Source organism: Arachis duranensis, chromosome 2, assembly GCF_000817695.3.
Source record: "Arachis duranensis cultivar V14167 chromosome 2, aradu.V14167.gnm2.J7QH, whole genome shotgun sequence".
NCBI lineage: Eukaryota > Viridiplantae > Streptophyta > Magnoliopsida > Fabales > Fabaceae > Arachis > Arachis duranensis.
In genome coordinates, this window is record NC_029773.3 from 1,375,204 (window position 1) to 1,392,383 (window position 17,180).

Consider the following 17,180-nt stretch of genomic DNA (forward strand, 5'->3'; position numbering starts at 1 on the left):
TGTGTATTATATGGTAATTGATTAATGGTTAATTTTGCGTATCTATATAACATAATTGTGATTAAATAACAGTATTAAAAAGTTTGTCTTTATAATGAATTAAATTCATTATTTTTTTTTAAATATGAGAAATTTATAAAAGGATTGAAAATTTTACACACACAAGTTTGGTTTTTAAAATATGAAAATACTGATAATTGTGGATTCAAAAAGTATTATAGCAAGTCAAACCCCAATTGTCAATTACTATAAATGTATTATTACTAGAGAGTAACGAAGTAGACCAATGAAATAAAATTCTTCAATTTCTTTTTAAAAAAGGGAAAAAATTGAATCATGCGGTGGCTATTTTTTTTTATATATACATAAATTGTTTTAGTATAAACTACGAGAATATTTAATTATTTTATTATTTTATACTATTATAATAATAGTATACATCATTGATAAATATTACAAAACGTGAATGACATTTTATAAAAATTTATAATAATATATATCACATAGTTTAGATTATTTTTTAGAAATTCATCCCTAATAATTTAATAAAAAAAAAATCTTTTCATGCGGTGGTTATGCTGGTGAAAAAGAATATCATCTTAAACTAATACAAGGTTTTTCAGAAGTTTAGCTTTTTTATAGCAATTAGCAGGATGTAAACCAACCACTAACCATGTCAACCCGCCTTTGACATCAAAGTAAAATTTATCCAGATCGTAGTCCACTTTTGGTATGATACACATTTCTACTATTTTCTAAGGTATTATTCAAAATGCAATTATAAGATTTTTTTTTGGTAGACATAATGCAATTATAAGATATATAAATAAATGCCCGTTTTGAATTTTGCCAGTTCTTTCTTTTCTACGATCGTTGTACTTTATCAATGGACTTAAAAAAGAAAATGTTTAATTAATTTAAATAAAATATTTTATCCATGGACTAACAACGTCAGTGTATTTAATTAATATTGTTAGTATATTAATAAACAGTTAAATAATAACGTTATTATTTAAACATCTTTTTATTTATTAAGTATTAATTGTAATAAATAAATTTGTAATTAGTTAAAATAGTAAACATCTTACCCTATAATAAAAAAGATTGACCTTGGGTTCAAATTCTAAAAATTATACTCCAAATAAAAAATTGTAAAAATTATATTCACGGGCATTTTGGAAACAAAAATGGTTGCATACTTGTGTATCCTATCAATCATCATCAGCTTGGTTCCCCGAAGGATATTTGTGTAATTTTCCTCCTCTCTTCCTTGGCTTTTAGACCCGTTTCTCAACCGACATAAAAATTCATCATCTTGGTTCATATATAATATAGTACATAATAAATTATGTTTACAATCACAATTACACCCGTCTTATTTTAGTTTGAGAAATGAGCACATATGCTTCAAGACAATGTTGGTGTACCAAAAATCATTGCCGAACATCAATATGATTTCCTAAATTAGAGGCAATTAAAAACTAAACATGTGATTCCAACCTCAACAAGTATTCATTTTACTCGCAAGATGCAATTTTAACTTTAAACGTTAAATCCTAACTTCTATGATGTAATATTCTCCAAAAGACATGATAAACAAAATAAACATGTATCAATAATACCAAGATAACCTAAATCCAGTTAACTCTACTTTTTCTTAATACTTGACTGAATTATAAAGCATGCATTTAAGTGTTCAATAAATTACTGATTAGCAGTACCTTTATAAGCTATGCTGACTACCTGGGTATTTTCTATATCTTAAATAGGAATACAGAGGCAACAAAAAAAGGATTCAAAGAATAATGTCTGTCAAATATTCTTTGTCTAAATACTCAAAAGACAGAGATGCTAACTACTCCATCTCCTGTCGCTCAAATAGATCCTTTCAAACATGCCACAAAATCGATCAGTTTGGCACTGCAAAAAAATTTTAAAAAAATGTTACAACACATCTCTATAAGCTTCACATTTGAGGTGTATTAATTAACCCAACCTTTCTGCATTAATTTTGTCACAAAAGGTGTTTATAAAGAATCTCTTATGCAAACATCATACTTATAAGTCAACATGATACACAAAGGGGAGGATAATCTTACTATATGTGGAGGTGTCAATTTGTTCTGGAAGCTCCTTTATATCAACTTCAAACCTTGATTGCACCTGGAATAATATTACAAATTTGTTTAGCAATTGATTAAAGGAAGGATCAAATTTTTCCTTTTTCCCTTTCTAGATGGAATTACGCAAGAAAATTCTGGAAAGTGGTCCTAACCTGATTAAGAACTTCAGAGTCAGCTGTTGAAGAGACAAAAGTAATTGCAAGCCCCTTGGTGCCAAATCTACCAGCTCTTCCTACCTATCAGTTTAAAACAAAAATACAACCATGTAAATATGGATTGCATAATGGTTAAATTAGCAGTACATAATGAGGTAATTTAATTCATATCATTTTTCGCAAAAAAAAAGTCGTAATGATATGCAAGCAATTACCCTGTGCAGGTAAGTGTCAGCAGAATCAGGCATGTCATAGTTGATAACTATGTTAACCCGTTCTATGTCGATACCCCTTCCTACTAAGTCTGTTGCAACAAGAATCCTTTGCCTCCCTTCTTTGAAGCCTTTGTATCGTTTCAACCTGAAATACAAATTGCATGTTGTCAAAAAGATACAATTCACTTGATAGGTAAAAATAAAAAAACACACAAATATATCAAATAGATAAATAATCCAGTAAGCAAACTGCTAATCCCCTTTATTAGAGAAAGATCCAGCAAAGAGAAAATAAGTAAAAAAAAAAAGGCTAGCTATTGGGGGAACTCAACAGTGTCATTACAAAATTCAAAATATTAGATAAATACTCGAGTGGGAATATGATTTCATTGAATGTCATGCATAGACATATCATAGAAAGCTTGAAACCAAAGATAGACAGGTCGGGGTATGTTATATAGAAAAGAACATGTAAGCACCTTTCTTCCTGTGACATTCCAGAATGTATACATATTGAAGGGAAGTTGCACTCCACGAGCAACTTGTTCAACTCTGCAGCTCTGCTAACACTTTTTACAAAAATAACAACTTGGTTGAAGTCCAGAGCATCAAGAAGATCATTCAACTTACGATTCTTCTCCGATTCTTGCAATTTGATATAGTGCTATAGGAGAAAAATAACTAGAAATGAGATTGTGGACAATATGAATTAAAACATAAAAATATAAAACAAAATTACTTGACCTCAAAAGGAGGATTAAAAAGTCCTATGAAACACACCTGAACAAGACCATGAAGTGTTAACTTGGCCTCGTCATCCACATAAATTTCCATTGGCTGAAAGAAGAGAGTCATCAATAAGATGGCTAAGCCAAATCTCATTTAAGAAACATAATTCAGTTATTTGAAACTACAAAGCAGAATATTTGCAATAATAACAATGACCAAGATTCAAAGCATTGAACACACACAACCACCCATAGCAAAGAACAAAATTGACACAATAACTTCAAAGTATTTCAAGGAAAAGGAAAAATCAATATATTAAGGGGAACTATGAAGACCATGCTTCTAGATTCAGTCCAATAATAACCACATAAATAGAATATTACATCTTGCATAAATTTCTTGCAAACAGGTCGGATCTCTTTGCTGAGTGTAGCAGAAAACATCATGACTTGCTTTTCATGGGGAGTCAATTTGAAAATCTCTTGCACATCTCTCCTCATGTCTGCAATGGTCAAACAGTAAACATGCTAATAAGCATGAAAAGTAGAATAAGCTATCAAATAGCTCATATGGCTAAAAAGCTAAAATTGCACAAAAATAGAACTGGAAGAGAGATACCAAGTGATTCAAGCATCTTGTCACACTCATCAAGAATAAAATGCCTCACATTCTTTAAGCCAAGGTCCTTATCTCTAGTCAGGGCAAGAATCCTCCCAGGTGTTCCAACCACAATATGAGGACATTCATTCTTAAGCAATTCTTTGTGAACCTTAATATTGACACCCCCATAGAAAACAGCAACTTTGATATCAGGAAGATATGTGCTGAACCTTTCAAATTCATGGCAAATCTGTACAAGTCAGGAAACAAATCAGGATTTTCTTAAGTATACATTCATTTTTTTTCCACATGTTATTGGGTATTGGTGGAAATAGAAGTGATTCTTCAACATATTAAGGAAAACATACCTGATAAGCTAGCTCTCTCGTATGGCAAAGAACAAGAGCTGCAACTTGACCAGGAAGAGGATCGATTTGCTGAAGTGTTGAAAGAACAAAAACTGCAGTTTTTCCCATCCCAGATTTTGCTTGACAAATGACATCCATTCCTAAAATTGCTTGAGGGATGCACTCGTGTTGCACTAATGAAGAAGCAAAGAAAATTGTAGTGGACGAATCCTCAGTAAGTATATATGATCTGCCAGATCCTTTTAATGGAAAGGTTTACCAACCAATTTTCATGACCTATTCATAACATGGTAGTAGTGATTACCTGACATATCCAAGAAAGAAAACAATATATTAGACTCATACCAATGAAACAGAAACTGACATAAATGGAAGAAAAAGAAGAAGAAAGCATGTACTTGATCAACTATCTATTAGTAGAAAGTGATGGGACTAAATCAGGCAATGACCTACTAGTCATGCCAAACAAATAGATATAATTAAGAATCAAATGAGAAATTAGGTCATCTAACTAAAGTAAGTTGAAATTACAAAACATCAAGAGCAACAGCAAGGGGAACCAGTTATGAACTTATAATTATCCCAAGAAAACATCAAACTACTAAAACTTGCCTTCGGATGGATGCTCGAATCCTGAATCGACAATAGCTCGAAGAAGCTCAGGTTTCAACAGGAAGTCTCGGAATCCTGAGCTATGGATGCCAACATATCCCCTGCGTCATGTATAAAAGGTACAGCAAATTAGGATGATAGTTCCTCAACGACTGGATAGAGAACTTAAAAAGACTTTTAAATCATTATAGTCTTCGGGATAAATTAATTTTAGAATAAAAGATTAATGATGTAGAGAAATTGTGAAAACCCTAACCTATCGTTTTAACAAGTGCTCTTAACCCTTAAATTATACTGTTTTGAAGCAAAAATATCTTAATCGAAATACACTCAATTAACGAAGAAACCGTAATTTATGAATTCCACTCATCACACTAATCAAGTAAGTTCGGCGTGACAAATGATAAGAGAATCACGTACAGGCAAAAAGAAGAAAAAATGTACTAAATACGCAACTTTTTTTGTTTTTGTACTTACTTCAGTGACGTAATAAAAGGATTAAGAAAAAACCAAAAATTTAGACAATCACGGATAAAATTTCAATTAAAAAAACTGCAGATTTCGATGAAAAGAGGGGAAATAAGGAAAGGAACTAACTTCTTGCCGGATTCAGCAGCAGGTTTTGCAGAATCGGGGGCTTTTTCATCTTCTTCTTCGTAGTCGATGAGCTCTTCCTCGTAAGCCTCGGTATCCTTCAATTCGCCCATCCTATTATTCCAAATCCGATTTAGGGTTAGGGTTTTCAGTTACTATAGTTCATATGAGAGTAAATTAGTAGGAAACGATAGGAGAAGGAAGAGGATGAAGATTTGAGAGCAGGGAGCAAGCAGTATACGTATGTTACCTTTGAGCTATTGCGTAGATTTGGGAATTTGAAGTTTGAAGCGAATTGAAGTGAAACAAAACCCTAGATCTGGGTTTTAGAGAGAAGCAACAGAGAGGGGAGAGAAGGGAAAGAAGGAAAGGAACGGAGAAGATATAGCACCCAGCAACCACCGTTATTACGAAAATGACCCTGTGATGCTCCACACTCCTTTAGGCTCCGCTCCAGCATTCTTTAATTCTTTCTTCTTTTCTTTTGCGATCAAGTGGTAACTTTAGATCGACTTGTATTGGGAATAAAAGTGATGCATTCTTGTTAATGTAGAGTAAATTATCAATTATGTCCTCGAATTTGTAAGATACTGACAAAAATAACTCTAATATTTGATATCGACAATTATATCTTTGAAAAATTTAAAAACGCTATAAATCTGACCATCCGTGAGGAAAACCCTTTTCCGTTTAACGGAGGTTGGTGATGTGTTAAATGGAAGTCCAACGTGATCTTCGTATTAGGCTTCAATCTCTTTTCTCCTTTATTTAGAATTGAGAGAGAACGTTTTTTTCAATTTGGGCATAAAGCAAAACCCTAACCATTGCCATGCATGGTGGAAGCTCAGTCATGTCCAGTTATAATCGAAGGACACCGTCTATGAAAAATAGTGGATCTGAAGGGCTCGAAGATCATGTAAGCAAGCCATATGATGGCACATGCTTCTGCCGTCTTCAGGTGGTGGCGTTGAAGTCAAAGACGAGGAGAAATCCAGGAAGATGGTTCTTCAGGTGTCCTCTGTAGAAGGTATGTATGAATTTTCTGCTTCATTTGTTCCCTCCTTGACAATTGAGCTTGATGAATTGTTTTTGTGTTGGGCAGACGAAGAACACTGGGTGCCGTTATTTTCAATGGATGGACAAAACAAATGAGAAATCTGCTAGGGTGGAGGAATGCTCTAAGAATGGCACAGTAGTATGCAATGCATGTGGAGTATTGGAAGGGAGGTTTACCAGTATTGAGAGTGAGACGACACAGAGAGATCGAAAGATGTTGATAGAACAGATGAAGAGAGTTGAATTGCTTCTGTATTTCGTACTGGGTGGACTTGTACTGAGTTTGAGTATGAGTTTGATGTGTTTGGTTAGATAGGACAACGGATGCATGCAGGACAGGGTTTATTGATGAATGTTATGTGTTATTGTTGCATAGAATTTATGTTGACATTGATGTGGCTATTTACTTACTTGTTAATGAATTGGACCTGTGTCTTGAATTCAATTGCATCACTAAGAAAAGTATGAATGGAGTGAAGTGCAACTAACTAAAAAGGCAGCTCAGATATGTTAAATAAGTTCAAATAGACCTAAGAAATCAAAATTGGTAAAAGCACAAGATTAAAACCGAAATAACTGGTCTGCATAACATTAAGCATTAGCACTAACTGTTTCAACCAAAATACTGTATACATGCTAATCAGTCTTCATACCAGACACCAAAATAAACAAATTATCCAACAAAGGACAATAACCAACCATACTAAATATCAACATACAACACAAAAACTAGATAAAGTTATAACTAAATACCAACCATACTAGATATCAACATACAACCCAAAAACTAGAATTGTCCAACAAAGGGCAACTAAATATCAAGTTATAACCCAAAAGATGAACTAATTATATAGCCAAGTCTCCTTCAAGCTAACTAATTTGGCATAAACTTTGAGAACCTAGAAGTGGTTGCTTTAGATGCTCCATTCATGGTTTCATTTGACACAAGTGGAGTCCTTGTGGAGTCTGGAACTCCTGAACCAGTAGCAACATTTGTAACAGGTGCAACGGGCCTTATTTGTGGGGGCCTAATTTATCAATTTATCCGGTAAACTACTGGGAGCTCATGTAGCCCATGCCGAATTAATGGTATTCTGGGTCGGAGCAATGAACCTATTTGAAATGGCTCATTTCGTACACGAAAAACCTATGTGAGCAAGGCTTAATTTTACTTCCCCATCTAGCAACTCTAGGCTGGGGGGTAGGTCCTGAGGGGAGGTTATAGACACCTTTTCATACTTTGTGTCCGGAGTACTTTACTTAATTTTTTCTGCAGTATTGGACTTTGGTGGTATTTATCATGCACTTCTGGGACCTGAGACTCTTAAAGAATCTTTTCCATTCTTCGGTTATGTATGGAAAGATAGAAATAAAATGACTACAATTTTAGGTATTCACTTAATCTTGTTAGGCATAGGTGCTTTTCTTCTAGTATTCAAGGCTCTTTATTTTGGGGGTATATATGATACCTGGGCTCCGGGAGGGGGGATGTAAGAAAAATTACCAAATTGACCCTTAGTCCAAGTATTATATTTGGTTATTTACTAAAATCACCTTTTGGAGGAGAGGGATGGATTGTTAGTGTGGACGATTTGGAAGATATAATTGGGGGGCATGTATGGTTGGGTTCGATTTGTATACTGGTGGAATTTGGCATATTTTAACCAAAGCTTTTGCGTGGGCTTGGCGTGCACTTGTATGGTCCGGAGAAGCTTATTTGTCTTATAGTTTAGGTGCTTTATCTGTTTTTGCCTTTATTGCTTCTTGCTTTGTTTGGTTTAATAATACCGCTTATCCGAGTGAATTTTATGGGCCCACTGGTCAGAAGTTTCTCAAGCTCAAGCATTTACATGTTTTCCATCTCTTCTTGAGAAACAAGCGGGCTATTTCTTTGCAAAATTGTGCTCAATTTCATATGTGGCAATTCCGCCAAGATCTCTTTGTTAGTTGGGGGAAGAATTCGCACGAATCAAATTTTTTGAGGAGCATATCGAGAGAGAATTGGATTTGGTTAGACAATGTGTGGTTGGTAAACAAGGATCGGTTTTTTAGCAAGGTACGGAATGTATCATCAAATATTCAATATGATTCCACGAGATCTAGTTTCATTTAAGTAACAGATTATAGCCAATTGAAAGGATCTTCTGATCAATCTAGGAATTCCATTAGGAATGAGGATTCGAAATATCACACATTGACCAATCAAAGAGAGATTCAACAACTAAAAGAAAGATCGATTCTTTGTTCGGATCCTTCCTTTCTTCAAATGGAATGAACAGAGATAGAATCGGAGCGATTCCCTAAATGCCTCTCTGGATATTCTTCAATGTGTCGACTATTCATGGAACGTGAGAAGCAGATGAATAATCATCTGCTTCCGGAAGAAATCGAAGAATTTATTGGGAATCCTACAAGAGCCAATCCTTATTTTTTCTCTGACAGATGGTCAGAACTGCATCTGGGTTCGAATTCTACTGAGAGGTCTACTAGAGATCAGAAATTGCTGAAGAAAGAACAAGATGTTTCTTTTGTTCTTTCCGGACGATCGGAAAGTAAAGAAATGGTTAATATATTCAAGATAATTATGTATTTACAAAATATTGTCTCAATTCATCCTATTTCATCAGATCCGGGATGGGATATGGTTCCGAATGATGAACTGGACAGTTCCAATAAGATTTCATTCTTGAACAAAAATCCATTTTTTGGTTTATTTCATCTAATGGCCGAAGTCCTTCTTCACGCACAGCCAGACTTTCTGCTCGATTGTACGTCTTCTTTATCTTGACCAAATGGGTGGAATGGCTATCTAAATGCCCAAAATATTCACAGTTTTCAGTATCTTATCAATGGCTTCTCTTGCATTGCCAGGCATGAGCGGTTTTGTTGCAGAATTGATGATTTTTTTGGAATACTAACCAATCAAAAATATCTTTTAATGACAAAAATACTAATAATTTTTTTAAACACAATTGGAATTATATTAACTCTTATTTATTCATTATCCATGTTACGGCAGATGTTCTATGGATACAAGCTTTTTAATACAACCGCAAAATCCGATCCAATTTATCGTAATCGATTAGTTAACATGTTGGTTAACCGTATTCTAAAACACGGAAAAAAATCATTGGCTTATCAAATTATTTATCGAGCTATGAAAAAGATTCAACAAAAGACAGAAACAAATCCACTATCTGTTTTACGTCAAGCAATACGTGGAGTAACTCCCGATATAGCAGTAAAAGCAAGACGTATGGGCGGATCTACTCATCAAGTTTCCATTGAAATAGGATCCATACAAGGAAAAGCACTTGCCATTCATTGGAGCTGTGGGCCTAACATGGTGTTGGGCTGCTGGAGCTGTAGCTGTGGGCCTCAGATGCGGTTGGGCTAATGGGGGTCTCATGATAGGCATCTTGACCCTGATTCTTTTCCTGCTAGTAGATGCTGCATCAGCCGCAGCAGTGTTGGAGGGAGTTTTAGGAGTTGTTGCAGCACTCTTGGTAGATTTTGGTGCTCTCCTTGCAAGGTTAGATCTAGCAGCTCTCCTTCCTTCACCACGACTAGTTGAACCGGATGTGTTCATGTTGGCCTACAATAAATTAACTTTAATTACTACATCTGAAGTTAGTGTAAACAACAATAATTGAAAAAGGTGCTACTTCTTCATCAGCTTCAGAGTGTGGATGGCCTTGTGTGAGCTCCTCTTCGACTGCATCCATGGTTTCCTCCTAATACATCTCTTGCTCTGAGTTTGACATGTCTTGTAAGTCCCTGGGTGGCACAACTCCTCCTGTTGCTGGCTGACCTGCTTGAGGTACTTCTTGTGCATCTGCATCTTCCCCAGCTGCAACATGATTCTTAACAGGGCAGGTCCTAGAATTGTGTCCCACCTACGAAGACAACATCAGTTCAAGCATCAACAGAAGATAATAGATAACGGCAAGAGTTATGGAACAAGTGAGTTTTTATTTACCTTTCTACAATATTTACAACTTGTTTTTCCATAGCTCCTCTTGAGTTTGTACTGGCTCCCACTCTGACTCTCTGATTCATGTCGTGCTCTCTTCTTTGTAGGCCTTCCTATTGGCCTCTTATAAGGTGGAGGGAGACACGGCATGCCCTCTGCATCAGCCCAATATTCTTGACTAGGGACAATGTTGATGTGAAATTGATATGTTCTATTGTATGCTTCCATGGTCAGTCAATGGTGGGCATAATCCTCTGGTCGTTGATTTTTTTTTTGAATTGCAGCAACTCCATGACAGCACGGCAGACCTGTCAGTTGCCACTTTCTACAAGTGCAAGTCCTGTCCTGAGTGTTGACTCGAACTGTTCGGCCATGCCTTCTAACTTCAAAGGCATTGTGGTCATCGTCTCCCACCCATTGAGCTTCCCAGTAACTTCCTTCCTTCTTTTCCTTCTCCAATCTGCTCATTTGGATAGGAGCCAATTTCCCTGTATAGGCCATTAGTGCATCTTTATGCGTTGCCATAGTCTTCATAAGGTAATATCCAATCTCCTTTAGCATGGTAATAATGCTCTTGCCTCTTAGCCCCACCATGGTTGCATTAAGTGACTCAGCATTGTTATTGGTTATGTTATCCACTTTAGGCCAAGTAGAGAATCTTGATCTTGACCAAGTTTCTTGCTCATATTTAAAAAGATATTCCTAGGCAGAAATATTAATTTTCTTGATAGCATCCATACCTTCATTAAACTCCTGGTCAGTCAATGCCCTTGCATATTGAAATAGCAACTGTTTAAGTTCTAGATCTTTCCAGTGTTTGTTGAAATTCCTCTACATATGCATAGTACAAAACCTGTGATTAACCCCTGGCATAACTTCTTGTAGAGCAGGAATTAGACCCTGTCAATAACCAAGTTAGTCATCATATACTATAAAATAATTTAACACACAAGTTACAGACAAGTTACCTTTTGTTTGTCAGACATGAAGTGCCAATCAAATTGTCTGTGATCCCTGATATCTTCCAATAAATATTTTATGAATTCTTTCCAATTATTCTTTGTTTCTGCATCAACTACTCCATATGCAACTGGAAATAGATGATTGTTGGCATCCTGAGCAACGATTGTCAGCAGCTGCCCCCCAAAATAACCCTTCAAAAATGCTCCATCAAGGCATAGGAAAGGCCTACATCCTTGCTTGAATCCCCGTTTGCAGGTATCTAGACATATGTAAAGACTTCTAAACTTAGGTAACATTTCTTGTTGTGGGGTTGTGCTCATACGACAGGTGGATCCTGGGTTGGCCTTATGGAGCTCATTCAAGTAAGTCCTTAACTTCAAATATTGTTCCCTTTCTGTGCCCTCAATGACATCCTTAGCCTTCTCCATTGCCCTAAACATCATCCTCTCTCCGACACATATATCAAACTCAACCTTGAACATATCTCGAGCCTCTCTATGAGACAAGTTAGGACAGACCCTAATCTTACTAATCAACTCCTCATAAACCCATTTACAAGTGAATGACCTGCTTTTGTTACTATTTGGACATGTATGCTCATCGACCAATGTTTTGATTTGGTAACTAGGTGGCTGGTTTCTCCTTGCACAGTAAATTTTTCATGGACAAGTTTTATTGTAACAGATGATCATGCACCTATGTGGTTCAACCTTGAGAAAAAAGGCATCTCTGCCCATCTGAATACTGTACTTCCTGACTGCATCCTTAAACTGCTGCATCGTGCCAAACTCCATTCCTAATTCCAGTCTAATTTTGCCAAATTTCGTATCAAGATTATGCTGAGGGAATATCGGGTTTTCATCCTCAGAATCAGAACCAGGTGGGGTGTACAGCTCTTCAGAATGATACTGATAGTCAGTGGGCTCTTCATCATGGTCATGTGGGTTAGGAACAACCACCCTTGGAGCCTGATTCTCTTCCCTAGGTGGCAGAATCCTCTGTCCAGATGGACGGGGTCTTCGATGATACCTCCGGCCTTGAACCCCACAACATGCATCGTCATCTAATTTTACAACATTACGCATTCATATGATTAGGTTATTAATTAACAAACAACTTATGACAAGTAAAACACAATTCCAACAATAAACAATATTACTACTAGGTTCTACAATTCATATACTTACTAGCATTTGCATCACTATTGTTTTGTGGTGCAGGTTGAGCTTTACCAGATGGTTAGGGCCTCACATGTTTCTTCCTGCGTTTTCTTTCCCTGCCATCAGCTTCTTCAGGATTAGATTGTCCCTCCTGGTCTTCAACATGTGTCTGATGGTTGTCTCCTATGTTGGGGGCCTCGTTTTCAATTGTTCCAGCCTGAGTTTGATTAGAAAGCTTTTCAGTAGCAGCCTCATCTGGCAACACAGCATCATACCCCCTTTGTTCAACGTTGGTTCATCCTCTTCTTGCTCTTGCTCCTCGTGTTGTGGGGGATCATCATCCTCTTCTTGCTCTTGCTCCTCCTGTTGTGGGGGATCATCTTGATGATTTGCTTGATTTTTTGAAGAATCTCCCTCTACTTCTGTATTTTCATATCCTTCATCCTCTTTATTTTGTTGGGGTTCCTGGTGATGAATTTGCTGATCTACTAAATGAGGAATCTCAACTTCTTCGTTACCAATAACCTCAACCTCATCAACATACTCTGGATCTGCATCAACTGGATGCTCAAAATACAAGTGGACCCTGTTTTCATTCCTCAATGCAGCTTCACACAACTTAACCACATCAGCATCCTTCCTGAGCACCCGTAACCTGTTACCTAAATCCTTCCTTGGCTCCAACCAATAAACTTCATTATACCTAGTATAACCTAAATTTAGAAACAAGCCTTCCACAAGGAATAGATTACATGTATCAACGTGCACCCTCTCGATGATACTCACTGAACCACCATTATACTTCAGCACACCATCCGCATCTTTCTCTAACCAACCCTGATGGTGATAAACAAATGTGATATGCATAGCCATCTGACAAAAGTCATCACAAAAGTCATAATCGGACTGTCCATTTTCCCTTCTCCCTGTCGCACCGTCCGATTTCAGTTGGCCTGACTCCACACCCCGATAAAGCTCACATGCATGCCATATGTGGCCTACTCCAACCCCCCCCCTGCGCGATAAAGCTCACATGCATGCCATATGTGTGGCCTACTCCACCAACGGCGTCATATGAAAATTAAAAAGCGGTAGAATACAAGATAGGGATCTATCTATTCACACCAAATTAGGGATTAGAGGGAAAGATGTCTATCATAATAAAGAGAACAAAGTCTAAAGGGTGGTTTGTTAAAATTATTCAGACTGTATAGATGGATTCTTGATATCTATCTATCCAAAAAACACAGACCATTTGATTGAGTTTGGTTAAACAACTTGACCAAAGTAACATTTAGTGATATGATTTTTTCTCAATGAAAAAATAACAAGTACACAGGAATCAGTTAGTTTACAGAAACTATGGTATGCCTTTGTGGAAAGCTAGGCAAAAGCAATTGCATATGCATCAAAATTAAATTAATATGCCAGAAAAGGAAATTAATGAATTAAAGGCTCAAAGTCACAACTTAAATTCACAGAAACATTCAGGCAGAGCAGAGCCTCTTCCATTGACAAAATCATCTCTGTGAAGCTTCCATAGTTCTTGCATCAACTCCTTTCCCTCCAGACCCTTCGACGTGAGCTCCGCAAAGCCTTTTCGGCTCAAGAATAGGGTCTTGTACAATCCTTTGAAAGCTCTCATCGCCGAAACCATCTTATCCATGTTCCCAAAATATGTAGCTACATAAGAATCACTATTGATGGAAACATAATAATCCAAAGCAGCTTTTGTATTGCCATGCATGTTCATGAAGTCTTCACCACTAAGAAGGCTAGCCTTGGTAAATATATTGGTGTAGACATCTGTTAAGCCTTCGATTTCCATCAACCCATCTCCGGCTGCAAGGTATATATTTGTGGTTGGTGAGATAGAAAGTGATTTAAGTATTAAAGCTGTCTCATTAGGTGTAAGAGGACATTTCCCACGTAACCGCCATATCCGGGCTAATTCTCCAGTCCATGGTTTTCGGTCTATTTGAGCTGCTTCTATGGCTTTCATGGAGGTAGGTGAAAGCCCTGGATACTGGCACTGGCTGTACGCAACCATGTCAGGCTCAAATCGAAGATGAAGGGACATAAAGGGTTTAGGTATCGCATCCAGAAGCTGAGAGGCTTTCGTTTCCAAGGATCTGGTGAGACGCAGTGCCTTGTAACAAGCTTGACACAGAGCAGCTTTTGCATACAAAGGGTATCTGCAAAGTTATGAGAATATCAAAGTGCTACCAAATTTACTAAAGTGAATGAAATTGGAAAATATTACACTCTGATTGACTTATTCTTGCCACTTTAACCGTATTACTTATCCCATAGAACATAGTCAATGATTTTGATCATGGACAATGATGAGGTGTTCAGGAATTAATCCCACACTAAAGTTAATGATAAGAATTTTCTCATTATTAGTATTGCCATAACAAAGTGAAATACCCCTCTAAAAAATTGAAGACAAATAAGAATACATGGAAGCAAAACCTAACCCAAGTCACACTGAAATTCTGAGTCAGCAAATATCCCAAGTGTCTTTTATTTTAAAAGCAGTTAATTTTTTTTTTCTTTTAAAAGCATGGTCATACCTGTCCCTTCTTTGAGACGCTGCTGGTGTGATTGAAATGTATTTATGTTCTAATAGGGATGGAAGAACACTTTCAATATAATCAAATTGGCCTTTCCGTTTGCTACAATCCACATGAACAGGTTCTTTTGAAGCAATCTCCGGTGGTAACTGTTTGACAACTTTGACAAAGCCACTCGTTTGTTCAATGAAGTAGTCTACATCATACACATCTGCAAAGCCACTGTTATTGAATCAAGTAAGTCAATTCAGCATGACTAGACACATGGTATGTCGTAACTTCAAATACCATCGATTAAATGATAGCAATTTACTGGCCAACATATCATTTCTAAATAAAAAATTGGGGAATTAAAACAACCTCACATAAATTGAAGGTTACCTTGATTCATTCCAATATGAAGCCACTTCAAACTTTGGCAGGACAAGGGTTGCATTTAAAAGACGAGCAATGCCCACACCATCACAGAACTGCAACCGTTGCAAATTTTATCTCAATTTAAAGAAAGAAGCAAAATTGTTTCAAACAGTTTCTAAAGATCTGAAGTTGAAATTCAAGAGTATCTTCAAGCACTCACATCTCTTCGCATCTGATTGAGGCCCCCATAGCAATCCACTCTGATATATCCATTGGTTTCTAATGGTAGAGCTGCACCATTTCAAGAATAAACAAAAAACGAAAGCAGTTGTCTGCAATGAAAGCCAATTAAGGTTGATTCAGAAAAATAAAAAGCCAATCTGCAACCCGACCCAGCTTGACCCTATTCCTGTCCTTTGTAACTCTACTATCAAAAATCATAATTCTTGACTTTTCCACCACAACACTTCTACAACATTCAAATTCCAAAACAAAGCCCTAAATTCCTATTTATTTTATTTTAATGAACTCCTCCTATACAAGTACTCTCATTCCAAAGTCCAAACAATTTCAAGCTATGGGACTAACACTATATGAATGCGAAATCAAGCTAAAACTCATTTCACTGAATGAATCTAGTTCCTCCAACAGATTAATGGAAATAACAAACTTTTAACCTCCAAGCAGAAACCTCATGGAAACAAATATCATTTGATTATAAACATTAAGTACCTGTTTGATGCCCTTGTAGCCACCAATTGCAAGGTCTCCACTCTACTAATCTCCGAACACTCCATATATCCACCTCCCCTCTGCCGTCACACACATATACACACAGAAACACCAATTCTCAGATCAGTAACCACTAACCAGAAATTAAACAACAATAACAACAAAACCTTATGCCACAAGGTGGAATCAACTATATAGATCATATCTATATTTAGTCTATTTATACTTAAATCCCTTTAGATAATGAACACTGCCCAAAATTGAAAAATACCCATTTGGCAAGTTCAAAACTTTATGGCAGACCTAACATAAACAACTAAATAAACAAAATGGGAAGTGTGGAAGCTGTGGCCAAAAGCCAAAAAATGCCATATTCCAAATTGATTATACCCAGTTGCTAAGTTCAAAACTTCATAGTTGATTAGGCAAAAATAAATGAAAAAATCGAAGGGATTGAAGATCAATGAACTTACAGTAGTGGTGGTTTCCCAGAAAGAGGAATTTGGGAGAAAGGGGAAGAAGAAGGAGGGGATAGAAGTGCGAAAAGAATGAGGAGTGAGAGCGTGGCGACGAGAATGCTGAAGACAGGTTTCACTGAGAAAACGAACATTTCATTTCACAAAAAACCAAGTGATCAAGTTGTGTGATCTTTGTCTTTCTCTTTCGATTTTTGTGATTTGATCCGCGAGAATGGCACAGCCCATAGCTCATAGATCTTCTTCTTCTATTCATAGGGCTTGTTTGGAAGTTACAAGTAAAGATTTTTTTTCAGAATTATTATTTTTTAAAATAAAAAAATAAAAAAAATTTTATATTTAAAGATATCAATTCAAAATATTTCATATTCCCTTTCTCCATCATGGACCTAAGTGGAATTGAACAGTCCAAAAGGACTCTGGGGTCATATGCTAACCCCATTACAGCTGCATATGGGAGTAGCATCTGTACACCTCCCATCAAAGCAAGC

General features: G+C 36.5%; 2 protein-coding genes across 3 annotated transcripts; both read right to left on the reverse strand.

The window, feature by feature from the left end:
- Nucleotides 1–1,593: 1,593 nt before the first annotated feature.
- LOC107472692 (DEAD-box ATP-dependent RNA helicase 15) lies at nt 1,594–5,811 on the reverse strand. Its single transcript, XM_016092195.3, has 12 exons — nt 5,647–5,811; nt 5,400–5,510; nt 4,803–4,903; nt 4,191–4,363; nt 3,841–4,072; nt 3,606–3,724; nt 3,274–3,330; nt 2,973–3,157; nt 2,494–2,638; nt 2,276–2,359; nt 2,100–2,163; nt 1,594–1,920 (listed from the first exon to the last, which is right to left on the reverse strand). Exons 2-12 carry the CDS (start codon nt 5,507–5,509, stop codon nt 1,910–1,912), a joined length of 1,281 nt encoding a protein of 426 aa, XP_015947681.1. The 5' UTR covers nt 5,510; nt 5,647–5,811; the 3' UTR covers nt 1,594–1,909.
- An 8,015-nt stretch (nt 5,812–13,826) lies between these two features.
- LOC107472694 (O-fucosyltransferase 13) lies at nt 13,827–16,917 on the reverse strand. Of its 2 annotated transcripts, none has more exons than XM_016092198.3 (6): nt 16,687–16,917; nt 16,214–16,293; nt 15,702–15,772; nt 15,506–15,594; nt 15,125–15,346; nt 13,827–14,743 (listed from the first exon to the last, which is right to left on the reverse strand). In XM_016092198.3, the coding sequence occupies exons 1-6, from the start codon at nt 16,821–16,823 to the stop codon at nt 14,011–14,013; spliced, it is 1,332 nt and encodes a 443-aa protein (XP_015947684.1). In that variant the 5' UTR covers nt 16,824–16,917; the 3' UTR covers nt 13,827–14,010. The 2 variants fall into 2 exon arrangements, with proteins under 2 accessions (XP_015947684.1, XP_015947686.1); XM_016092200.3 differs by having other exon boundaries at nt 15,702–15,813; nt 16,687–16,755.
- Between the last annotated feature and the right edge of the window lie 263 nt (nt 16,918–17,180).

What these genes read in the sequence shown, in the direction of transcription:
- LOC107472692 (XM_016092195.3), bottom strand. Translation starts at nt 5,509, where the DNA reads ATGGGCGAATTGAAGGATACCGAGGCTTACGAGGAAGAGCTCATCGAC. An exon ending in GGAATGTCACAGGAAGAAAG is followed by an intron (nt 2,639 to 2,972) that starts GTGCTTACATGT and finishes TTTGTATTTCAG; the next exon opens with GTTGAAACGATACAAAGGCT. An exon ending in ACTCTGAAGTTCTTAATCAG is followed by an intron (nt 2,164 to 2,275) that starts GTTAGGACCACT and finishes ATATTATTCCAG; the next exon opens with GTGCAATCAAGGTTTGAAGT.
- LOC107472694 (XM_016092198.3), bottom strand. Translation starts at nt 16,823, where the DNA reads ATGTTCGTTTTCTCAGTGAAACCTGTCTTCAGCATTCTCGTCGCCACG. An exon ending in GCTACAAGGGCATCAAACAG is followed by an intron (nt 15,773 to 16,213) that starts GTACTTAATGTT and finishes GAAATGGTGCAG; the next exon opens with CTCTACCATTAGAAACCAAT. An exon ending in TCAATCAGATGCGAAGAGAT is followed by an intron (nt 15,595 to 15,701) that starts GTGAGTGCTTGA and finishes CAACGGTTGCAG; the next exon opens with TTCTGTGATGGTGTGGGCAT.